We start from the raw sequence: 26100 nt of genomic DNA, 5'->3' as shown, positions 1-26100 counted from the left end.
ACCCACTAGACCTACTGTGAGATGGACATGAGCCAAGAATCCATTAATAACCTGACCTCCATATGCTCCCACTCTGACTGGTGGGCCACAGTGACGTTTTGGGTCTCCTGGAATTAGTGTCAATTCAGAGCCAGTATCCAGTAATCCCGGAAAAGTCTGATGATTTCCTCTTCTCCAGTGAACAGTCACTCTCCCATAGATCCCTTTGGGGAAGGCTGGGAGAAAGATTAACAGTAAAAATTTTTGGCAGTGTATTAGAGTCCTTCCTCAAGGGGACCCGGCCTCCCCTTCATTCAAGGGGTTGTAGGTCTTCAAACTTGCTCAAATTTGGGAGTTGATTGAGGGACCGTGACTCTCTATTCTGGTGATTTGAGTTAGACTGCTGTTCACCTAACCTAGAATTCATCCATTTGTACAGATCAAGTAAATAGTAGATTTCCTATCTGTTTCACTCCTAGGGACACCATGATTAAGTAGCCAATGCCATAAGTCTATACGAGTCAGCTTATTCTGATTACTGCTTTGACTCCTCTGTCCATTACTGTAATCATGCCCACCTTGTCTTTGTTGACTGAGTGCAGCCACTTGGCCACTACTACCACAGGGTCCGATCAGCCCCATTGTAGTTAGGTGTCTTAATTCAGTTAGAGCAGTTCCCACTGTCAAATCTGACTTACATAAAATAGCAATCACAGCAGTCTTCAGGGATGCTGGAGCTCCCTTCACAAATTTGTTCCTCACAGTTGTGGTAAAAGGTGTGTCCTCTGGGCACTCCATGTGTGGGTCTAACTTGATAAATCTACTCTAGCTTGCTGATTTCCCTAAGCCCTTGGATACCTTCTTCTACAGTATACCAAGGCAGGTCTGGTACTTCAACTTGATTTAGTGTAGGCCACCTGGTAATCTGTACTTCAGCAACCCAATGAAATAAACTATTAGATCCTTTCCTAACTTCTCGAGCTGAAACATTGAATGAACAATCTGTGCTTAGTGGACCCATATCAATAAACTCAGACTGATCCATCTTTATGTTCCTTGCATCATTATCCCACACCCTTAATAGCCATTCCAACACATATTCCCCAGGTTTCTGTTTGTACATATTAGAAAAGTCAAGTAGTTCTTTTGGAGTGTAGCGTACATCCTCCTGAGTCACACTTTGTACTTCACCTTCTGGGGCTCGCTGGGACTTAAGCCTAGTTATAGGTCTAGAAGCCAGAATGGGTAGTGTGGAATTGTTTTGAGAACATTCAGCATTGTCTTGTAAAGCATTTGCCTCAGGCGATGCCCCAGGCAATGACTCAGGCAAGGGCTCTTTAGAGGCAGCTGGGCTAGGGCTAATCTCCTTAGACGGGAGTGGGGCGGCTAATGGTTTTTCTGGGCAGGGTGGTTTAGCAGACAAACATGAAGTAATCTCTTCAGACGGGACTGGTTCTGCTGGCAGGAGTGATTCAACAGAATTTAGGGTTTCAGTGTCCCCAGCTTCCTGATTATCTGCCCATATGTCCCCATCCCAAGTTTCAGGATCCCATTTCTTCCCAAACAATGCCCTTACTTTAACTTCAGACCTTTTGAGGTTGGCAGTTGAGCTGGCGTTGTAACTTAGCCACTCTTACAATAAGACCCTGGGTTTGGTTTTTGGTAATTTCAGTTCTGTTACTACAAGAAATAAGACTTTCTTTCAAAGCACAAGTGGAAGCCTTGAGGTCATTTAAGCGGTACTTGAGCTGTGACTCTGAAGCCGTGAGTGCATCTCTTTCTTTCACCAGTTTGTCTAGCGAAAGTAGGACAAGCCAACCAGCTTTCTGATACTTCTCATTCTGAAAAAGCTTTAGAAAGATATCACACAAGTATTCACCCCAAGCCTCACCATTCACCAATACCTGGTCTACTGGTGGTGATATTTTGTGTATTTGTATCGCCACCTCACACCATGGACTAGCAGTGTCCTCTTTACTGCTGGAAGCAGAGTCATCAACATCTTTAAGACTAACCAGACTTGAGAAACAATTTAGAAAACTCATCCTTACAGTTTTGTTTCTCTAGGACCACTCTCGGTACCAAATGTCTTAGGCTGGGTTCTCTAGAGAAGCAAAACCAGTAAAGTGTGTAAATATATATATATATAGAAAGAGAGAGATTTATATCAAGGAAATAGCTCACGCGATTGTAGAGGCTAGAACGTCCCAAGTCCATGGATCAGGGTAGAGGCCTCTCCCAATTCATGGAGCCACAGAAGATGGTGAGCTCAAGATCGGCAGGTCAGAGAGCATGGCTCCACTCACAGGCTGTGCAGATCAACGAATCCCAAGTTTGGCAGATAAGCTGACAACTCAAGTCCCAAGGACCAGAGGTGAGATGACAGGAGGCAGCCATAGGATCCAGAGTGAGCAAAAAGCCAGAATGTCTGCTTATATTCAGATGCAGGCCCCACCCCCCAAGGAAACTCCCTTTCATCTGATTGGCTACTCACAGTAGCCAATCATGGGAGTGATCACATATAAACACTGAGATTCATGGCCCAGCCAAGTTGACGCACAATCTTAACCATCACAATATCCAAAGAAAACAGAAGCCAACCTGAAAGAGTTCCCAGTAGCCAAAGCTGGAAGTAATTGAGCAGCAAGATAAGTGCTAATAGTATTGGATTATAAGACAAAGGATAAAATAAATATCTATGAATCCACACTGATATAAAAAAATGTTTAATAATAAATGGAGAAGGGACAAATCTTCTTTATAAAATAATTCCAAATAATTTAAGTAGCTATTTACTCTCCCTCCAGGAAGGGAGCTAATTCTCCTCCCCTTGAGTATGGGGCTAGACTTAGTGACTTGTTACCAAAGTATGTAGCAAGGAAAAAAATACTAACTTTTCAGTAGAGAAAGCTGGAAAACACCTTAACCAAGTCATCAACATTAACATCACTAGTGATAAGTCATGTTGATATCATGTCCTCCTGATATAATGTGATGAGCAGAGCACCTCACCCCTTTGTAATATCCTTCCCCAAAACCCATAATCTCAGTCTAATCCTGAGAAAACCACAGACAAACCTAAATTGAGAGATGTTCTAAAAAACACCTGACCAATATTCTTCAAAAATGTTAAGGTTACTGTCTTAGGATGGGCTCTCTAGGGAAGAAAAACCAGTGAAGTATATATATATATGTGTGTATACACACACACACACACACACACACACGCATATATAGAGAGATTTATCTCAAGAAATGGCTCACGTGGTTGTAGGGGCTGGAACGTCCCAAATCTGTGGGTCAGGTGTCAGGCTGGAGGCTTCTCCTGACTCTTGTAGCTGCAGGAGCTGACAGAGCCAAGATCAGCAGGTAAGATGGCAGGCCACTGGCTCACAGGTTGCAGAGGCTGACAAATCCCAAGATCAGCAGGTAAGCTGCTAGCTCAAGTCCCAGGAACTGGAGGTCAGATGATGACAAGCCAGATACAGGATCCAGAGTGAGAGCCTTGCTGGAACATCCATTTAAATACTGGCGGCAGGCCACACCCACAAGGAAACTCCTTTCAGCTGATTGGATGCTCATAGCAAATCTCATCATGGAATTGATTACATCATTATATAACTGCCAAACTACATCATAACTGCCAAACCACTAAGAATCACGGTCCAGCCAAGCTGACACATAACCTTAACCATCACAGTCATGAAAAGACAAGGAAAGACTGGGGAAAAACCTGGGGAGACTAAGGAGACATGATGACTAAATGCCATATGCTATCCTGGATTAGATTCTGAACAGGAAAAGACATTAGTGGAGAAATTGGTGAAACTGAAATAAAAGTCTGTAGTTTAGTTAATAGTGTTGTATCAACATTAATTTTTTAGTTTTGAAAAATGCACCATGGTTGTCTAGATGTTAATATTAGGGGAAGCTGGTGGAAGTATACAGTATATTAGAACTCTCTCTACTATATTCACAACTTTTCTGTAAATCTTAAATTATTCCAAAATAAAAAAGAAAAATATTTAAAAAGGAAAGAAATAAAAACAAAAGGAAAATATCCTAACTGAAGCACAAAGAGGGAAAAAAAAAAGAACAGGAAAAAAAAATACAGTGAATCCAATTGTAGAGAACAAACAAACAGTCTAATATACATGTAATTAAAGTTCCAAAAAGAGGAAAGGGATAATATACCAGAAGCAGTATTTGAAGCCATAATGGCTGGTAATTTTCCAAAATTTAATGAATGACAACAACCTACAAATCCAAGAAGCTCAGAGAATCCCAAGCAAATAAATACAAAGAAAAACACATCTAAGCACATCATAGTCAAACAGCTTAAAATCAAAAATAAAGAAAAAACTCCTGAAGTCTGTCAGAGAAAAAAGAAACAACATGTTTAGCAAGTCAATGATAAGAATGACAGTAGATTTGTGATCTGAAACTGTGCAAGTAAGAAGACTGACATCTTTAAAGTACTGAATGAAAAAAAAACTTGTTAACCTAGAATGTTAATCTACATAGTAAAAATATTATTAAAAAAGGTGAATTTAAATATGAATTAAAGATTTTTTAAGACAAAAAAGAAGCTAAGAGAATATATGTCAGGAGACATGTGCTAAAAAAACATGAAGTGATACCAGAAATAAATTTGCATCTACACAAAGGAGTCAACAGTGCTAGAAATTGCATAGCTGCAGATAAGGAAAAACATGTATTTTTAATATTTTAATTTGAATTGACTGAAAATTATATGAAACATATCAAAATGGAAGGGATGTTGCTAAAGTAGTGCATAAAGGAAAACGCATATCATCAAATGTTTATATTAGAAAAGAAATATCTCAACTCAAAGACTTAAGCTTCCATCTTAAGAAGCTAGAAAAAGAATTGAAAACTAAACCCAAAGTTAAAGAAAACCTGAAAAACCCATTGCCGTTGAGTCCAAACCCAAAGTTGGAAGAAGGAAAAAAAAAAAAAAAACAAAGGTAAGAGCAAAAAGGCATGGGAAACAGAAAACAATAAAGAAAATACAATGAAACTAAAAATGTGTTCTTTGAAAAGATCAATATATTTGATAAACCTCTAACCCAACTGATTAATAAAAAAGGAGAGAAGACACAAATTACCAAATCAGGAAATAAAAGGGAGATATCACTATAGCTTCTTCAGACATTAAAGGATAATAGAGAATAGTATGAACAACTTTATTCCAATAAATTTGACAACTTAGATAACTGGGACAAAATTCCTCAAAATACACAAAATATTAACTCTCACTCAAGAAAGAATAGATAACCTGAATAATTTTATATCTATTAAAGAAGTCAAATTCATAGTTTAAAACCTTCCTGCAAGGAAAACTCTAGGTCCAGATGTCTTTACTAATGAGGTCTGTCTCAGTCAACTAGTGCTGCTCTAACAGAAGTACCACAAGTGGATGGTTTTAACAAGAGAAATTTATTCTCTCACAGTCCAGTAGGCTACAAGTCCAAATTCAGGGCATCAGCTCCAGGGGAACACTTTCTCTCTTGGCTCTGGAGGAAAGTCCATGTCATCAGTCTTCCTTTGGTCTGGGAGCTTCTCTGCGCAGGAACCTCACGTCCAAAGGACGCGCTCTGCTCCCAGCACTGCTTTCTTGATGGTATGAGGTTCCCATGTGTCTCTGCTCGCTTCTCTCTTTTATATCTCAAAAGAGATTGCATTAAGACACTGATCTTGTCAATCTCATCAGTATAACCTCATCACAGTGATAGAATTTACAACACATGAGGAGATCACATATAATCTCATCATAAGGGTAGAGTTTACAACACATAAGGAAATCACATCAGATAACACAATCATACAATACCGGGAATCATAACCTAGCCAAGGTGCTACACACATTTTTGGGGGGACACAATTCAATCCATGACAAGGTCTATCAAACTTTGAAGGTAGTAATTGCAATACTATAAAAACTCTTTCAGAAAATGAGGAGGACGAGGACAGTTCCCAATTCAACACCAGAATCTCCATGATACTAATACTTGCCAAAGATGTTATAAGAAAAGGAAACTATAGACCAGTATTGTTTATGAACATAAAAGCAAAAATCCCTAACAATTTATATTATAATATGAATAGCGTAAGAGGGAGGGCAATGACTCTTGCATTGTCTACAATGATAGGTCAGGAGATTCCAATCTTTTAGATTCAGACTCTTTAAAAGGTCAGCATTAGCAGATGTGAGCAGAAGCAAGATACAGAATCGGATGCAAGATTATTTATTAATCAGTTTGCTCCTCTCCCCTCATCCCCACTCCTGCCCAGTCTCCATTCTTACCATCTAGGATCACTGATGTTTACAGATATGACCTCTTTCCCTTGCCCATACTAGTTATAGATTTTCTACATGTGTGTGCAGTAGAAACCCAACTAAACAGTAGTTCAAACAATTTAGGGGGTTCTTCATTTTCATGAAACAAGAAGTCCAGAGGTCATCAGTCCAGGGCCAGTTCAATGGCTTCATGATGCCATCAGGGACTCTGGCTTCTTCTAGCGTTCTGCTTTCAATCCTTAGCTTGTATGACCATGATCATGGTTGCAAGTTAGATATTCCACCATCAACATCACAACTGTGTTCCAGAAAAGAGAAAAAGTTCAAAACAAATTATGTGACTAGTTGATTCTATTGCTTTTAAAGAAATTTCCCAGAAATCCCACCCAACAACTTTCACTTATAGCTTAATGGCTTTAACTATACCACATGGCCATCCTTAGCTGCAAAGGAAGCTGAAAAACCTAGTTTGGGTTCTAGTCTAGTAGAAAAGGGGAGAATAGATATTGGATAAGCAACCAGCTGTATCTGCCACATCCCTCTATTTCCATGGATTGGTTTTTAGGCCTACTATGGTTCTTAGGTTCATTGATCTTATTGTTGGTACTGAATGTTACTTCTACTTCCTTTTCCCCTTAGTGATTATTTTGGTCTTCCTCTGTTCAAGAGTCATTCCTCTTTTCCAAAGATTACTATCATCTCACCTTCCTCCCCACCCCTCAAAACTCCCCACCCCACACACTCATTTCCTGGAACTGACCCTTCATTTAAAGCAACTGGAAATGAGGTCCAGTACTAGTATTTCATGGTAAATGGGGCTAGTAGAAAATAGGTACTCTTTTAATATTGACGATCCAGGGTTGCAGATAATAATGATAATTAACTTGGTTGGAAAACAGATTTTCCAAAGAAAGAGGATATCTAAGTTTAGAGGATATATGAGTAGCTAGGAGATTCATTTCCCAAAGGATTAGCATGATGAGTTAGCTCAAGTCTATTAACTGCTTGAGATCACAAGAAATTAATACGTAAGGCACAGTTAGTTATCTCTGGGATATGTTACCACTGGGAATGATTTCTGTCAGAAATAATCAGTAATTATGAAGACAATGCAAAATCAAATAAAGAAACTTCTAAAAATTATCCTAAAGGCATACGTAAGAGAGGTAATTAACTTTTTTTACTATAAATGGAAGCCCATGTGGCAGAAGATTGCCATTAAGTCTATTATGCAAATTCTCTGTCCTCAGTACTTCAGTATTCATCTTTTTCTTGCAATTCTTGTTGCCACTGTCTTAGAACAGACCTTCTTATAGCCTACCTTATTTTGGTCTCATTACATCCCCCATACCATTACTACTGTGATCTTCCTAAAGCATGAATCTGATAACTTCCTAAATCCTTCTATGGGTTCCTTTAGCTTTCAAAATAAAGTCAAATGTTTCAGCTTAGTTCACAAGGATGCTCATGATTTTTCTCCTACCTGCCTCTCTAATCTCATCTCCCACTACCCCTGCTTTTTCACTCTCTACACATATAAAACTACTTCATTTGTTTATTCATTCATTGAATGGCTATATATTGAACACATACTGTGTGCCAGGCACTGTGCTAGGTGCAGGAGATCCAACAGTGGTCATGATAGGCCTAGGTCTGCCATCCTGGTAGTTACAGACTAGTAAAGGATTCAGTCAAGTAAATAGAACATCAGAAAGCAATCTTGATCTAGACACAAGGTGAGGTAGCCAAGGAGGGGGTATTTGTTATTTATTGCTACATAACAAACCACCCCAAAACAATGGTTTAAAACAATAGCAATTATTCAGTACTATTAGATCTCACAGTTCTAGATATGGACTGATTCCACTAGGTGGCTCTTACTCAGGATCTCTCATGCAGTTTCAGTCAGACTGTGGCTGAGGTTGGATATTATCTAGAAGGGTTCCTTACTCACATGTTTGGGCTGGGAAGTCTTGAACAGCCGGGGCTCCTTGGGCAGCTCCCTCTATTCTACGCATTTGTTTCAGGATAACAGCTTCAGAGAGGAGGCTGGACTTCTTACATGTTAGCTTAGGACTCCAAAGTCATATGTTCCAAGAAAGAAATGGAAAAAACAGGATCACCTTTTATGACCTAGCCTCAGAAGTCACATAGCATCACTTCCATCATACTTTATTAATGAGGCCATCCCCAAAGCCTGCCCAGGTTTAAGGCAAGGAGACATAGAGTTTACCTCTTGATGGGGGAGTGACAAGGTTCTGGAAAGTATGTGGGTTTGGAAACATTGTTGCAGATATTTTAAAAAATACAACCTGCCATAGAAATCTTTCTGGAAGAAGAAGCTTGTTGCTTCACATCCCAATGCTTTCACAAATGCTGTTCACATGTCCTTGACTATCTCTTCCCCTCTTCTTAATTTAACTCACTGTTATGAATAGAATTGTGTCCCCCAAAAATAGGTATTGTAAATCCTAACCCCTATACCTGTGGATGTAATCCCATTTGAGTATAGGATTTTCTTTGTTATGTTAATGAGGCCATATCAGTGTAGGGTGTCTTAAGGCAATCTCTTTTGAGATATTAAAAGAGCAGATGAGGCACAGAGAAAGAAGCAGAGATGGGGGAAGATAGATGTCATGCCACATGAAGATCACCAAGAAACTGAGGAATAGAAGCTGAAAAGAGACAAGAACCTTCTCCTAGGCTAATGCCTTGAATTTGGACTCTAGCCTCCTAACTGTGAGAAAATAAATTTCTTTTTGTTAAAGTCACCCACTGGTAGTATTTCTGTTATAGCAGCACTAAGAAACTAAGACACTCGCTAACACTCATTTGGTAAAACTTGATCTCAAGTTTCTCCTCCTGTGAGAAGACTTCCTGACTACTACTCTCCATACCATGAAATATCCACTGTCGCTCAAATACCGCTCTCCATACCCTTTTTCCTTTACATCCTGTGCATAATCCTAGCTTTCTTTTTACAGTATAATTGTAGTAGATGATTTCTTTCTTTCTTTTTTTTTTTTTTTTTGGAGAGGAACTATTTATTGTTAGAGAAAGTCCAGAGTCCAGAAAAGGAAGGCTGAATCCAGAGAAGAAGCACAGAGAGACCACCCCTATAGAGTGGGGGGCCAAGAGGAAGAAGAGTCCAGGTAATGAGTCTAGGCCAAACTCCTAGTTGGATACCTCAATGCTCTGGATGGTCAGGGTGTCATATCCGAAGAAGCCGGTGAGGCTGCCGCTGCTGTAGTGCTCAGAGAAGGTCTGCCTGTTGGTGGAGTACTCACTGGGGTTGAAGCGTGGGTGGCTGATGCAGGCCTGGCTCTGGTAGTAGACAGAAAGCACCCACAGGTCGGAGGAGCCAGTGTCAAAGAGGACCAGGAAGTTCTGAGGTGGGGTCCCAATGCTGATCTCTCCAAAGTAGGCAGCATCAGTGTAGGCCACGGGCTCATAGACCACGCTGAAGTCGCTGAAGTGGTACTTCTGGACAGGGTCGTACTTGTGGGTCCTCAGAAACTCCTCCAGTAGGCCCTTATCCTTCATGGTCTCATGCATGGACTTCGTTTTCTTCAGGGGGATTCTGGCTCTGTGCGCCATCTTTGCTTCTTCCTGAAAGGCTGCAAAATGCCGCTAGAATGTGAGACTGCCTCCTGGCCCGTGCTGCCACACTGGTGGGATCCCATGGCTTTTTTTTGTTTGCTTGTTTTGAATTGATTGTTTGTTCTCCTTCTCCATTCTCGAATTGGGAGCCCGTTCCAGCCAGGCAGTACTGCGCAGCTTGGGACCCCCCCCCGCCGACCCCCACCGCCCAGTTTTCGTGGATGATTTCTTGACTCTGTCTCTGAACTGTAAACTTCTTGAAGGCATAAATCGTTGTTCAACTTTCCATTCTCAGGAGCTGACTTAGTGCAGACCATAATAGTCGCTCTTCTGTTTTGGTTTGTTTTCCTACTTATGTCTCTCACTCCTTCTCTTAGATTTTAGGCTGGAGTAGAAGAAAAAGGCTTGTGTTGAGACTACTGAGAAAGATTCTATGATCCTCATTATAGATGAAGAGGACAACGCAGTCACAAGTGCAGTTCTGTTGCTCATCTTAAGTATCATTTAGAGGCATTCTGGCCTAGTCTCATTGTCTTTAAACCATTTTAAATATCTCATGCTTTTCAACGGAATTGTAATACAGCGTATAGAGATCAGACACCGCCATCTTGTTTTTGCCTGATTCCCTTAAGGTAACGCTACTAGGATAATTAAAGGACATTTTTGCACAGAAAATGGTAGAGAATCCATCTGCAGGATCAGCTACCCCGTTGTTAAGTGAAATTCAGTCAGTTACCTTGTCATCTCTAACTTTTACTCATTTTAAATACTGCAAGATGAGACTCTAACAACGGGAGAGTGAAATAGGTTCATATATTTTATAATGTCTATAAGTGAAATACTGGAGTGTCTGTGTGGCAAACAGTTAAGCGCTGGGCTACTAACCGAAAGGTTGATGGTTTGAACCCATCCAGAGGCCCTTGAAAGACAGGCTTCCGACCTGCTTCTGAAGGGTCACGCCTTTGAATACCTTATGGAGCAGTTCTACTCTGTACACATGGGGGTCACCATGATTCGAAATCAACTCTACCGGAACTGGAAGCAAAATACTAAATAACCAAATGAGGCTTGTGTCTTTAGATCTTTAACATTCTTTATTAACAATTTCTATATTTACAAGAAAATGTGGAAAGAGAAATATCATTTTAGGTTTTTTTTTTCTCTTATCACCTAATGCATATGAAAATTGAAAAAAAAAGTCAAATATTTATATAAGTCTAACCTAACTGACAGTATATAGTTGATGCCATCAATCATATGAATTATTCCTAAGTTGAAAGATATGTTTCTATTATTAAATATTTGGGGCAGTCCTTGTATCTACTTATTAGCAGAGGTAACTGAGACTGAGTGTATTAAACCACTTTCATCTTGTTACTTTCGTCTTTTCCTGGTGGAGAGATCATACTTTGTGGGCATATTCCCATAGGAATAAATTACTTCAAGACCAAGAGATCTCATACCCCTTAGTGTATTTAATGTAATCCCTTGAGGAAGGAAAACACATTTACTCCAAAATTGTTGAAAGGATATGAGGCCTGACTTTTACAAATCAGAATCATATTTAATAGACATATTAATTAGCAATGTAGAAGGATTTGGTGAGCATGCATTGATCACATAAAGGATCTTTTGAAATGTGAATACTCACTTCCTATTTGTTTATTTGTTATTTTTAAGTATAGATTTGGCTGTTCTGAATTTTCCTGAATCGGGGCCTAACCATTCTTTTTAAAAGAACACCAGTGTCTTTCCCCCCCTTTAAAGCAGTATGAAGAATTCAACTTGCCTCATGAATAAAGTAATTGCTTAAATTTCTTTCCTATTGTGAGTTTCTATTTCTTTATTTTTTTCCTGAAGACAATCATGAAATCAATGCACTAATTACCTTTCCAATACCCTTGCCTCTGAATTTTGTTCCACAAATGTAGTTACATGAAACAACCAGAACAACCAGTCAATGAACTGATCATTATTGAATGCCACATGTCCTAGCTACTTGATCATAATTCAATGTCTACTGAAATGAAAAGAAATATTTTTGTGGTTGAAAACACGATTCTTGCCTCCATAATTTCAATTCTACTGCCATATTTACATAGTAGGGTACCTTCAGGTAACTTTGCAATTATTTAAAACTGAACAACATTAATGAGAAACACCAATTAAGCTGAGTGTCTAGTAAAAGACTTATTTGGATGTAGTCCCAGATAATGTCCTTGGCTAATAGGAGGAAGGAAAATGAAGCAACCTGATTTTGTGTAAATATGATTTGGGCCTGCAAAGTATCCTTAGCCAAAAATACTCTCTGAATGTATGGTAACCCAAAGCTGATGCCAATGTTCAAAATGCACATATAGATGTCTGTGTGTGTGAGAGAGAAAGAGAGAGAAAATGTATAGAAAACTCTTTTATTTATTTTTAATTATTGCACTTTAGATGAAGGTTTATAGAACAAACTAGCTTCTCATTAAACAATTAATACAAATATTGTTTTGTGAGATTGGTTACCAACCCCACGACTTATCAACACTCTCCCCTTCTCGGCCCTGGGTTCCCTATTACCAGCTTGCCCGTCCCCTCCTGCTTTCTAGTCGTTGCCCCTGGGCTGATGTGCCCCTTTAGTCGCATTTTGTTTTATAGGCCTGTCTAATCTTTGGCTGTGAGGACTTCATTAATGAACTATAAGGGTGTCTGGGGCCCGTACTCTCAGGGTTTCTCCAGTCTCTGTCAGGCCAGTAAATCTGGTCTTTTTTTGTGTGTTGGAATTTTTGTTCTACATTTTTCTCCAGCTTTGCCGGGGACTCTCTATTGTGATCCCTATCAGAGCAGTCAGTGGTGGTAGCCGGGCACCATCTAGTTGTACTGGACTCAATCTGGTGGAGGCCATGGTAGTTGTGGTCCATTAGTCCTTTGGACTAATCTTTCCCTTGTATCTTGTTTTCTTCATTCTCCCTTGATCCCAAAGGAGTGAGACCAGTGGAGTATCTTAGATGGCTGCTCACAGGCTTTTAAGACCCCAGACACTACTCACCAAAGTAGAATGTAGAACATTTTCTTTATAAACTATGTTATGCCAATTGAGCTAGATGTTACCGAGAGCATGGTCCCCACAGCCCTCCACCCAGCAATTCAGTCCGTCAGGAAGTTTGGATGTGTCTATGGAGCTTCCATGACCTTTCCTTGTACAAGTTGTGCTGGTTTCCCCAGTATTGTGTACTCCCTTACCCTTCACCAAATTTACCACTTATCTATTGTCTATTTAGTGTTTTTCCCTCCCTCCCCTCCCCCCCATAATCATCAAAGATTGTTTCTTTCTGTGTGTAAACCTTTTCATGATTTTTTATAGTAGTGATCTCATACATTATTTGTCCTTTTGTGATTGACTTATTTCACTCAGCACGATGCCCTCCGGATTCATCCATGTTGTGAGACGCTTTGCCAATTCATTATTGTTCTTTATTGTTGTGTAGTATTCCATTGTGTGTATGTACCATAGTTTGTTTATCCATTCATCTGTTGATGGGCACCTAGGTTGTTTCCATCTTTTTGCTATTATTAACAATGCCGCAGTGAACATGGGTGTGCATATGTCTATTTGTGTGACAGCTCTTATTTCTCTAGGGTACATTCCTAGGAGTAGGATTGCTGGATCATATGGTATTTTTATTTCTAGATTTTTAAGGAAGAGGCAAATTGTTTTCCAAAGTGGTTGTACCATTTTACATTCCCACCAGCAATGCATAAGAGTTCCAGTCTCCCAACAGCCTCTTCAGCGTTTGTTATTTTCTGTTTTTTTGATACGTGCCAGTAATGCTGGGGTGAGATGGTATCTCATTGTGGTTTTGATTTGCATTTCTTTGATGGCTAGTGATAGTGAGCATTTCCTCATGTGTCTGTTAGCCACTTGAATGTCTTCTTTGGTGAAGTATCTGTTCATTTCCATTGCCCATTTTTAATTGGATTGTTTGTCTTTTTGTTATACAGATGTTAGATTTTCCTAGAGATTTTAGAGATTGGGGAATTGCCAGATTTATCATAGTCAAATTCTTTTCCCCAGTCTGTAGGTTCTCTTTTTATTCTTTTGTTGAAGTCTTCTGATGAGCATAAGTGTTTAATTTTTAGAAGATCCCAGTTATCTAGTTTATCTGCTGATGTTTGTGTATTGCTAGTTATGGTTTGTATCTTGTTAATGCTGTGTATTTGGGAAACTAAATTCTTGAAGATCACTGTTGTCTTCTCTTTTGCCAAATCAAATAGCATTTCAAGCTCATTCATTCTGAAGTTTCTGGCCTATTTGATACAATTGGCCATTCCTTTTTTTAAAAGTATCTCTTTACTTTCCTTTTTAAAAAATTACTATCCTTATTTTTCTGCTTCTCTAATTCTTTTGTTTTTAAATGGCGTTCCATAGAAGCTGGCTTAGTCATCTAGTGCTGCTATAACAGAAATACCACAAGTGGATGGCTTTAACAAAGAGTTTATTCTCTCACAGTCCAGTAGGCTACAATTTCAAATTCAGGGCTACAGCTCCAGGGGAAGGCTTTCTCTGTTGACACTGAAGGATGGTCCATGTCATCAATCTTCCTTTGGTCTGGGAGCGTCTCTACGCAGGAACCTCAGGTCCAAAGGACGCACTCTGCTCCTGGTATTGCTTTCTTGATGGTATGAGGTTCCCATGTGTCTCTGCTCGCTTCTGTCTGTTATAGCTCAAAAGAGATTGGCTTAAGACACTATCCAATCTTGTATACCTCATCAGTATAACTGCCACTAATGCATCTTATTACATCATAGTGATAGAGTGTACAACACATAAGGAAATCACATTAGATTACAAAATGGTACACAATCATACAATACTGGGAATCATGACCCAGCCAAGTTGACAGATATTTTGAGGGGACACAATTCAATCCATGACACTCCACTCCTTGCCCCCCCCCAAATTCATGTCCTTGACACATGTAAAACATATTCACCTCATTATATCATGGCAAAAATGTTAGATCAACTCCAAGTCCAAAATCCAAAAATAATATTCCTCTTCATCTGTGAAATCTAGAATACAAGTTATCTGCTTCCAAAGGTACAATGGCAGAACAGGAACAAGCTAGATGTTTCCATTACAAATGGGAGAAATTGCAGAGAAAGAAGGAATAACAGGCACCAAGCAAGTTAGCAGAACACATTACATTAGCCCTCAAGGCTTGAAAATAATCCTGTTTTCTGAGACCATTTACACAATATCCCTGCCCTACAGACTAGCTATTGGCCACACTCTCTGGATTCTGAGTGGAGGTCCCTCAGCCCTGGGCTTCAGCTCTGCCTTCCAGGCCCACTGGGACAGCAACTCTGCTCCCTCGGCTTTAAGCACACCATTCTCCTAGTCCATCGGAGTGACGACTCCAGCCTTAGAAACACCAGAGGCCATGGCTCCACCCTTTGAAACCCCTGAGGTCCTGGCCATACCTTTTGAGACTGAGGCAGCTTGGCTTCTTGTGTTCCTTGTCTCATCAGCTTCTGCTTCCTGTGGCCTCTTGGCCCTTAGGCCTCATGGCCGCATCTGCCTTGCTGGGGCAAGTGTTCCAAAGCTCTGTAGCTCCACCGATGATAAGTGCCCAGAGGCACCCTACTCCACCAGGAAGCCTCTTGTGCACAGGCACTCAGCTCTCTCACTCTGTGGGTCGACTACAGTGCTGTCTAGCACTGGCCTACTGGTTCTGCTGCTGCTGGTCCTCTGCCACTGCCTGTCCTCTGCTGCTTCTGGTCCTCTGCTGCTGCCAGTCCTCTACCCATTCACAGTTTCAAAACCGCTTCCACATTTTAGGTATCTGTTAGAGCAGCACCCCCACTCTTGGTACCAAATTCTGTCTTAGTCATCTAGTGCTGCTATAACAGAAATAGCACAAGTGGATGGCTTTAACAAAGAGAAGTTTATTCTCTCATAGTCTAGTAGGCTACAAATCCAAATTCAGGGAGTCAGCTCCAGGGGAAGGCTTTCTCTGTTGGCTCTGAAGGCAGGTCCATGTCATTAATCTTCCCTTGGTCTAGGAGCTTCTCTGCACAGTGACCTCAGGTCCAAAGGACGCGCTCTGCTCCTGGCACTGCTTTCTTGGTGGTATGAGGTTCCCATGTGTCTCTGCTCGTTTCTCTCTTTTATATCTCAAAAGAGATTGGCTTAAGACATTATCCAATCTTGTATACCTCATCAGTATAACTGCCGCTAATTCATCTTATTACTTCATAGTGATAGAGTTTATAACACATAAGGAAATCACATCAGATTACAAAATGGTACACAATCATACAATACTGGGAATCATGACCCAGCCAAGTTGACAGATATTTTGGGGGGAAACAATTCACTCCATGACAGAAACCAAAGAGATCTATAGATTGGTTATGCTGGTGGAAAGCAAAGCTCTACATATATATATTTTCGGGGATCCAAATCTTTCCTCAGAGTCCCTGGGTGGTGCAAACAGTTAAGTGCTTGACTACTAACTGAAAGGTTGGCAGTTTAAACCCACCCAGCAATATCTTGGAAGAAAGGCCTAGTGATCTGCTTGCAAAAGTTCACAGCCTTGAAAACCCTATGGATCACATGGGGTTGCCATGAATCAGAGTCGACTCAGTGGCAGCTGTTTTTTTCTTTAAATAGCTTTAATAAGATTCTCAAAGAGTCTGTAGCCTAAAACAAGTTCATGCATGCATTCTTTCATTTACATTTATTGAGAACAGTTTATGTGCCAGGCCCTGTTCTAGTCACTGGGGAGAGTGCAATGATCAAAACAGATGAAGTCTTTGATCTCATGGAGCTTAATCTAACTGGGGAGTCAGAAAATAAAAACATAAACAAGTATACACCATGTTGTCTGATAGGTAAAAATGTTATGGCAAAAAATAAAGCAAAGTAAGGAGGTAGAGACTAGAAGAATTAGTATTTTAGATAGGGTAGTCAGGCAGCTCTCCATGGGGAATTGATATGTGAGCAGAAGCCTGAAAGAAATGAGAAAGAAAATTATATGTATACCTAGGGAACGAGCATTTCTGGAAGGAATGTGGACGGTAACTAGCCTGACGTAGGATCATACTCTGTGCCTCCAAGGAACACATAGGAGCCCTTATCGTTGACTGAAGTGAACAAGAGGAGAGGGTTGGGAGATGAGGTTAGAGAAGTACCCACAGGTCAGGTTAGGCAGGCCTTGTAGACCGTGATTAGACCCTCAGAGAGCACCAACATAGTTTCCTTTCCTTCTCTGAAATTCAGTACTGGAGCCTTGTCAGCTGTTTTAGTGGGATGAGATTGGGCTTTGGAGAACTACGTATCTGGGTAACTGAGGTGGGAGCGTCAATAAGTTACTGGTTCCAGGTGTAGAGCCTTGAGAAAATTACCTTTCTGAGTTCCAATTTTCTGATCTTACCAATTGAGATTCAATCCTACCTGGTAGAATTGTTACAATGTTTAAGTTAAGATAGCATATGAACACACCAAGCTCAGTCCTGGCAGGGAGGGGGTGCTCAATAATTGTTAATTTCACACCTCTTTACATACCTTCACTAGGAGAATGTACACATTCTCTTGACTTCGACTACCATCTCTATGGATTGACTCTCAGATCTTTTCTCAGGTTCCATCACCTACTTTTCCAATAATGTGTCTTCTTTCACCATTTTCACATGTCAACCTAGATGTTCTAATAACACTTCAAACTAAAAATAGCCACCATTCCCTTAAAACAGGAGTCAGAATCTCAAATGACTAAAGGGTAGTATAAATGGATAAAAGGGCTTGATCTTCTGGGAATTGCTCAGCATCAGCTGCCTGATCATTCTGTGCCCAGTGTTACAGAGTTTTACCCTACACACAGCATTCAGCCACAGACTCAAGGGAAACGCAATCTTCTCTTTCGAACCAAAGACCAATCCATTGCCGTCGAGTCGATTCTAACTCGACAGAGTAGAACTGCCTCCGTAGGGTTTCCAAGGAGTAACTGGTGGATTTGAACTGCCAACCTTTGGTTAGCAGCCAAGCTCTTAACCACTGCACCACTAGGGCTTCTCCTCTGGACGATCTCAATAATGCACTGTTGTCCAACATCCAAAAGCTGCTGTTTAATATATCTTGTCCAGTTTTCTAGTTGTTTATAGCAGGAGGGCAAGTCCGTTTACCAATAACTTCCTCAAGGCCAGAAGCTTGTTGTTACTAATTTAGTAAAAACTCTTTGCAACATACAGAGTCTTGAAACATTTTACACATAGGTTTCTTGCAGAGTTCTCCAAAGAACAATTTTGTGTTTGGGGAAAGGACCTCAAGAAGAGCTATTTGTTCTAGCCTCAGGCCATCCTTCCAGAGACTGTATATTCTGTTTTGACAGATCTGCTCAGATGAGCCTTAAGTCTTTGTCTTATCCATCCACCACTGGGGTGCTCAGAAGGTACAGAGAAGGTATGCAAAAAATAAGTCCCTGCTTCTTTGTCTTTCCTTCGTCTGTTCTCTTTATTTTTGTCCTTTGGGCCTATGAGTAAGTATCTGCCATCATACAGCTTTTGCCACATTTAAAAGTGCATATTTATTTATTTCATCCATTTCATCACGTTTCTTATAGTGTAATTATTACAAAATGAATGCTGTTTTCTGTTAAGATGCATAAAACTCGTTCAAGCCTTCCTGTAATTTTGAAAGGTATGTTTGATTTTTTTTTTTGATTCTATAAAACTTTAGTCACTGACTCTATTTCCCTGGATGACCAAGAATGCAACTCCAGTATGGGGACATCTTTCAGGCTTAGAAAAGAAAGTGTGAGTGTTAGAGCTCCTGTTTTATATTCGTAATGTCAATTTGCCTGCATCTTCTTTGGTATTGGTTTATTCCCTTTACATTGTTGCGAATAGTCCAAACTAAACCAAACCCATTGCAGTGCTGTTGAGTCCATTCCGACTCACAGCGACCCTACAGGACAAAGTAGAGCTGCCCCATAAGGTTTCCAAGGAGTGGCTGGTGGATTCAAACTGCCGACCTTTTGGTTAGCAGCTGAGTTCTTAACCACTGCACCACCAGGGCTCATATATGGTCCAGTGCTTGACAAATATGTTTTGAAAGCTTATTTCTCCTGTTATTTTGCAGGTCTAAAATCAGTTCCATGGTCTTATGAAAAGGAAAAGAATTGCACCTGCAATAGACTTAGGTAGTGATTTTCTCGTTGTTCAAAGACTGCTGATACCAGAGTCCTTTCAAATTCCAGACTGAGATATAGTCATCATGAACAATAGCTCAGAAGAAGCCTCTTTACTGCTAATGCAATTGTTAAGTGTATTGTTTTGAAAATGAAAACTTACGATTTGCACAAAGTTCTCCAATCTGCACTCATGCCACTTTTGAATTGCATAAAATAACAGAAAAATGATAGTTTGAGTCTTTCTGAGTGAAATTGTCATTTTCCCTTCTAGAATGCAATATGTGTATCTTTTTATTCACACTGAAGTGCCCTATTCAAAACACAGAGCCAATTGTACAATAATTCTCACCCAGGATGAGGTTTCATACGATTGACTAATATCTCGACTTCTCAGCATGAAGTTAATTTATGCAATTTGTTACACTTTAAGATAAAGTAATGTATGCACATATCTAGTATAGCCACATGCTTTTTAAAAAGAAAGTTTTAATCCTTGTTAGAACAATGTGCAATCACTTTAATTTCACAGAGATAAACATATGCTTTCATTGTAGTCCCATTAGCACAGTTAGTGGCTTCCTGCAGTACAGTCCTGGAAAGAGAGAAGAGTCATGTATTTTTTATCCTCACAGATTTTTAGAGATTTTTAAAGTATAGCTTACAGACATATAAGGGAGAGAAAGAAAATAAAGATAAACTCAATTAAAGGTGAATAAAGTACCTGATGTGTTCAATTTTTCATTTCTCTCTGTAATCTGTAGATGCTTTGGATCAAGGGGAATGATATCTTTTCTGTTTTGCTGGAAGAACTTCACATTGTTTTAGAAACTGAGTTACTCCATATTGTGTTTTCTTCCTGAAATGTGATAGTTCTCTAGATTTAATAGTAGAACATAGTTTATTTTTAAAGTTAGTCATAAAAACCTATCAAGCAATCACCAAGGTATACCTTATCCAGAAAAGCACAATTTCCATTTTTCACAAGACTCTGAAGACTATAGGTCTATTTGAAATTTTCTTCTGAACATTTAAACATCTAGTCTTTATTTTGTATAAATTCTTTTAGCATCATTTGAAATTTAACCATTTAATGTGTTTTAAAGGGGAGATTATCTCATCTCTCAGTTTTCTCACGTATGTGCATCGCTGCTGTTTTGTTTTCTGTGTCTTCTGATCTGTCTGCTTTCTGTTAGTTTTCTGGAAAGATGAAAAGTTAAGACATGACCCAAGTCCAGCTTTAAAAACACAAGAAAGTCAAACAACATGGACTCCATAATATTTCCAAAAGACAGTTTTTAAAAGTAATATATCTTGAGTGGACAGCCCCATAAAACCAAATGGGACTAATGAGGCACAGCAGTCCAGGGACAAGGACTAGAAGGCAGAAGGGGACAGGAAAGCTGGTGATAGGGAACCCAAGGTTGAGTAAGGATAGTGTTGATGTGTTGTGAGGTTGTTAACCATTGTTACAGGGCAACATGTGTACTAACTGTTTAATGAGAAACTATTTTGTTCTGTGAACCTTCAGCTAAAGTGATAATAGCAGCACAACTGGAAGAGCGTAGACGATGTCACTGAACTGTGCATGTAGAAATTTTTGAAACGGTGTATCTTTGGCTATGTATATTTTCACCAAAAAAAAAAAAAAAGGTCGAGAAGGGAGAGTGTTGACATGTCATGGGGATGTTAACCAATGTCATAAAACAATATTTACTGACGATTTAATAAGAAACTATTTGTTCTGTAAACCTTCACCTGAAGTACAATAAAAATAAAAAAAAATAAAAAATAAAAAAGTAATATATCTTTACAGTAAGTGAATGTTTTAAACTACATTTATCAGTTTTGTCTCATGCCATTCATTCAATATTTTTACTCAGCCTGCAAGAACTGTTTTGAATGTTATATCCTCACAGATTTCTTCCTGGGCCCCGAGATAACTCTATTATTGCATTATATTACAGTTAATTGTTTAATTGACTGCCTTTCTTCTAAGTGATAAAGTTCCAGAGGTTAGAGAAAATGTCTTACTAGTCATTATAAACAGATCCTGAATCACATGCCTGAACTTTCAAATAGTAAAGCATCCTTAAGCATTTGTTAAATAAATGAATGTTGCCCAATAAAAGCCATACACAATTCTTGCCGCCTTTTTGATGCATTCTACTCTCTGTCCTAACACATGAAAGCAACCCCATTCCTTCATTACAGTCTTAGCAATTCTCTAAGTGATTCTTTTGAAGTTCCTTTTGAAAAGTCTTTGCTAATATTTTTCCTGTAAAGAGAGAAATCTATGAGAAAATGTTGCTTTTTTGGAGCACTGAAAATAGTGAAGGAAGGATTTAATGATAGTTTCCTACTTTGGTCTCATACTGCAGCTTTCTATAAGCTGGAGAGCTAAGAAAGAATACAGGAAAGAAACTATGCATCAGACCTGATTTTTAAAAATCCTTTTCTGTGGAAGCTGCACCATCATTATCCATACCACACGAGTATCGATCATATTACTTTGAGCAGCCGTGAAGTCGGTGTAATTATCTTGAAAGCCACTGCCTACTATGAGGAAATGTATTATCGAGGGACTTATATTCAGTTGGAAGTTAGGAGGGTAAGGCGGTAATATTAACCTCCCCCCATCCTTCCACTACCTCCCGTTCTCTTCACTTTCCATCTTTTGACTCCTCAGAGGGAAACAAAAATAGTCCAGCCATTTGAACAGAACAAGGGGATACTGTGTGGTTTAAAATCAGGAAAGGTGGTGTCAGGGTTGTATCCTTTCACTATTCTTATTCAATCTATATGCTGAGCAAATAATCCGAGAAGCTGGACTATACGAAGAAGAACGGAGGAAGAGTAATCAAAGATGATTCTTAGGTTTCTACTTTAATGTATGCTGAGCAAATAATCCAAGAAGCTAGACTGTATGAAGAAGAACACGGCATCAGGATTGGAGGAAGACTCATTAACAACCTGCGTTATGCAGATGACACAACTTGCTTGCTGAAAGTGAAGAGGACTTGAAACACTTACTGATGAAGATCAAAGACCACAGCCTTTGGTATGGATTACACCTCAACATAAAGAAAACAAAAATCCTAACGACTGGACCAGTAAGCAACATCATGATAAACAGAGAAGATATTGATGTTGTCAGGGATTTCATTTTACTTGGATCCACAATCAACGCCCATGGAAGCAGCAGTCAAGAAATCAAACGACACATTGCATTGAGCAAATCTGCTGCAAAAGACCTCTTTAAAAAAGGTGTTAAAAAGCAAAGATGTCACCTTGAGGACTAACGTGCGCCTGCCTCAAGTCATGCTATTTTCAATTGCCATGTATGCATGTGAAAGCTGGACAGCGAATAAGGAAGACCGAAGAAGAATTGATCCATTTGAATTATGGTGTTGGTGAAGAATATTGAATATACCATGGACAACCAGAAGAACAAACAAATCTGTCTTGGAACAAGTGCATCCAGAATGTTTCTTAGAAGGGATGATGGCAAGACTTCGTCTCGCATACTTTGGACATGTTATCAGGCGGGACCAGTCCCTGGAGAAGGACATCATGCTTGGTCAGCAAAAAAGAGGAAGACCCTCATGGAGATGGATTGACACAGTGGCCGCAGCAATGGGCTCAAACATAGCAACGACTGTGAGAATGGCGTAGGACCAGGCAGTGTTTTGTTCTGTTGTACACAGGGTCACTATAAATCGGAACCAACTCGACAGCACTTAACAACAACAACAAGAAGCACTCCCTGTGTGTCACAAATGGTGAAGCACTTGGCTACTAATCAAAAAGTTGACACTTTGACCCCACCTAGAGGTGCCTTGAAAGAAAGTCCTGGCAATATGCTTCCAAAAGGTTCCACTAGGAAAGCCCTATGGAACAGTTCTACTCTGGACACATACAGTCACCATGAGTCTGAATAGACTCGATGGCAACTGGTTTACCAAGCACTCACATGCCCTTTATCCTGTCTACCAAAAATATGACTCAGTGTTTCCTGTTAACTATTTAGTGTCAGTGCCCTCTAATTCTTCCCTACTGCGAATATGCATGGACATGGGTATGCCCAAGTCACTGGACAATGTAGAGCTAGTCCAAGCAGGCTAATTGGTTGCTTTCTCTTCCCATTCTCACTTTTCTACTTCCCCTGCTGGTGCTTCCTGGGATCACCTCCCAAATAAACTGCACTCAAATAATTTTCTTAGGAACTGTTTCTGGGGGGAATACAGCCTAAGATAGGGGAGATTCCAAGGTGCTGGTAATATTCCATTTCTTGATACAGAGATATTTAGAAGAGTATTCACTTACTAATTACTTGTTAAACTGTGTCTTTATTGTTATTTTTCACAATAAAAATACAAAAAAAATTTCTCTAAAAACTACTAAGAAATACACAACTAAAAAATTACAAGCTTCAAAACATTTACAGTCTTTGTCTTCCCATGGTAGAATTCTAGATGATTTTTACCCTTTTCTAGTTCTATGGTTTTCCATAATTTTTGAGATGTTCCAATTAACATATAGTAATTAGAAAAAGAGGAGCCCTGGTGGTGCTGTGGTTAAGTGCTCGGCTGCTAACTAAAAGGTTGGCGATTTAAACCCGCCAGCTGCTCCATGGAAGAAAGATGTGGCAGTCTGCTTCTGTAAAGATTACAGCCTTGAAACCCTATGGGGTCTTATAGGGTCGCTATGAGTCAGAATTGACTCCACAGCAACGGGTTTGCTTTTGGAATTAGAAAAAGTCCACGGTAAATGCTATTCAAAGTGTTTTGTAGCAATTGTAATGCAGAAAAAAAATATGTTAAGAGGTAAGGAGAAGAGAAAATGCTACAGAAGGATTGTTCTCTCAACCTGAATCTCTGCTATAGCTACTACATGCCAGATCAGGGTTCTTCATGATGTGCTGTGGTCATATAACTCTCAAATATTCTCAGTTGCATGTACTCTCTAGAGCAGATACTTAGCTGGCTCAGGCTTATAAAATTTTTCAACAGCAACAGATGAGAAGGGACTCATACTTCTGGCTCTAACCAAAAAAAAAAAAAAAAGATATTAGTAAGCTTAGAAATAGTGATAGCTATAGAAGATAGGTATAGGTATAAATATAGATAAATGGGAGTCCCTGAGTAGTGCAAAGGGTTAAGCACTCAACTGCTAAATGAAAGGTTGGAGGTTTGAACCCACCAAAAAGTGCCTTGGAAAAAAGGCCTGGCAATCTACTTCCAAAAGATCACAGCCTTGAAAACCCTATGGAGTGCGGTTCTACTCTGCAATACCTGGGGTTGCCGTGAGTCATAATTGACTCAATGACAACGGGTTTAGTTTGGTTTTTATAGATATATAGATTTTTTTTAAAGAAAAATACCAGAGTATTTACCAAAGCAACCAGGACATAGGAGGCTAATTTTGTGTAGAAAAAGTAAATACACCCAACTTCCTGAGCACCTTTTCCATCAAGTGACTTGCCAATAAGTAAGTAACACAGAGTTAAGAAGATAAAAAGTCCAGCAAAAAAGTGGTTACTAAGATGCAGAGAAGCTGAGCAGAGCTTTAAGCAGCACCATGGGGAGACAAAAATTGAAGTTCAGGAGGAGGGGCCCTGGAAGACACTCCAGGCTTTCTATTAGTACCCCTGAAGGGCTGCATCAGAGGAGTAAGGCCAAACTAAATATATATGAGTTCTCTCAAAGACTGAAACACAGCTTTATATAGGCTCAATCACAGATAAGATGAACTGCATGCCCAAAGAGAAATTCTTTCTCAAAGAAAATATCATCCAGCACCTCTGCATTTCTTTATATGCTTGGTCGAGCATTTATTCAAGCAAAAAAATAATAATGAATAATTTTTCAAGAGAAAAATCACACAATAGAAACAAGCACATGGATCTATCAAGGATTAGCCACGAATTTTAAATTAGATTAATATATTCCAGATTAAAAATTTCCTTGGCTCTGTAAAAGAGAATCAAATGGAAATCCTAAAAATGAGAAAGGTTATACTTGAAATTAAGAACACAATACATAGGTTAAAAAACAAATGAGACACAGCTAAAGAGAGTATTAGTGAACTGGGTGATAGGATAATAGAATGTTCAGACTAAAGCACAGAGAAGAAAATCTCACTTTAATAAAATAAAGGGTAAAATCATTAATTATATGAAAAGTGTTAGAAAAATGTAACAAGATCTCTTAGAATTAACATGTAAAGCCATGAATTTGTAGAAATTGCTATCAAAGGGGCTCAGAATTCTATGTAATTGGCATAAAAGCCCCAGTGGCCATTTTAATGCAGATAGGCAGAAGACACAAAAGAAGATCAGTGCGTGTTGCAAAGCCTACAGTAGGAGAGCAGAATAGAATCAGAACCATAAAATTTATTTAGTTATGCTTAGCTAAGAGCATCAAAATTCTTAAGGAAGGGGAATTGAATTTAACCTGAGAACCTCAGTGAATTAGTATTTGAGAAATTTACAGTTCCTTCCTCCTTGGTGAGCCCTGAACCCCATTTGTTTTTTTTGTCTCTCCATCCCTATGAGAAGCCCTGGTGGTGCTCTGGTTAAGCACTTAGCTGCTAACTCAAAGGTTGGCAGTTCAAACCCACCCAGTGGCTCCATGGGAGAAAGACCTGGCGATCTGCTTCTATAAAGAGTTCAGCCTAGGAAACCCCATGGGGAAGTGCTGCTCTATCCATGGGGTCACTATGAGTTGGAATCGACTCGATGGCACCCAATACAAACAAAATATCCTTATGAGACTATTTAAAGCTCTGCTCAGCTTTTCTGACTCTTAGTAACCATTTTTTTTTTTTTGCTAGGCTTCTCATTTTCTTGGCTCTGTGCCACTTACTTATTGACAAGTTCCTTAGTGGAAAAAGTGGTCAGAAATTTGAATTTATTTCAGTATATTATTTTCTCTCCCAAAACTTGAGCTCTTATGTCCTGGTTGCTTTGGTAACTGTCTGATGCTTTCCAGAAAAGAAATGATACATTGCACAAGAAGTAGG

General features: G+C 39.5%; 1 protein-coding gene across 1 annotated transcript; it reads right to left on the bottom strand.

Moving 5' to 3' along the window:
* Positions 1-205: 205 nt before the first annotated feature.
* On the bottom strand, positions 206-9898 carry LOC101342055 (gastricsin-like; the record flags this gene model as incomplete). The annotated part of the gene is made up of 2 exons (XM_012559566.1): positions 9488-9898; positions 206-250 (listed from the first exon to the last, which is right to left on the bottom strand). Coding segments are annotated over exons 1-2 (456 nt in total), but the record flags the coding sequence as incomplete, so codon positions are not given.
* Positions 9899-26100: the final 16202 nt, after the last annotated feature.

The sequence above is a fragment of the Trichechus manatus genome, unplaced genomic scaffold, assembly GCF_000243295.1.
Source record: "Trichechus manatus latirostris isolate Lorelei unplaced genomic scaffold, TriManLat1.0 scaffold00269, whole genome shotgun sequence".
Taxonomy (NCBI): domain Eukaryota; kingdom Metazoa; phylum Chordata; class Mammalia; order Sirenia; family Trichechidae; genus Trichechus; species Trichechus manatus.
The sequence above is the reverse complement of the archived record's forward strand: the minus strand, read 5'-3'. Positions and strand labels throughout refer to the sequence as shown.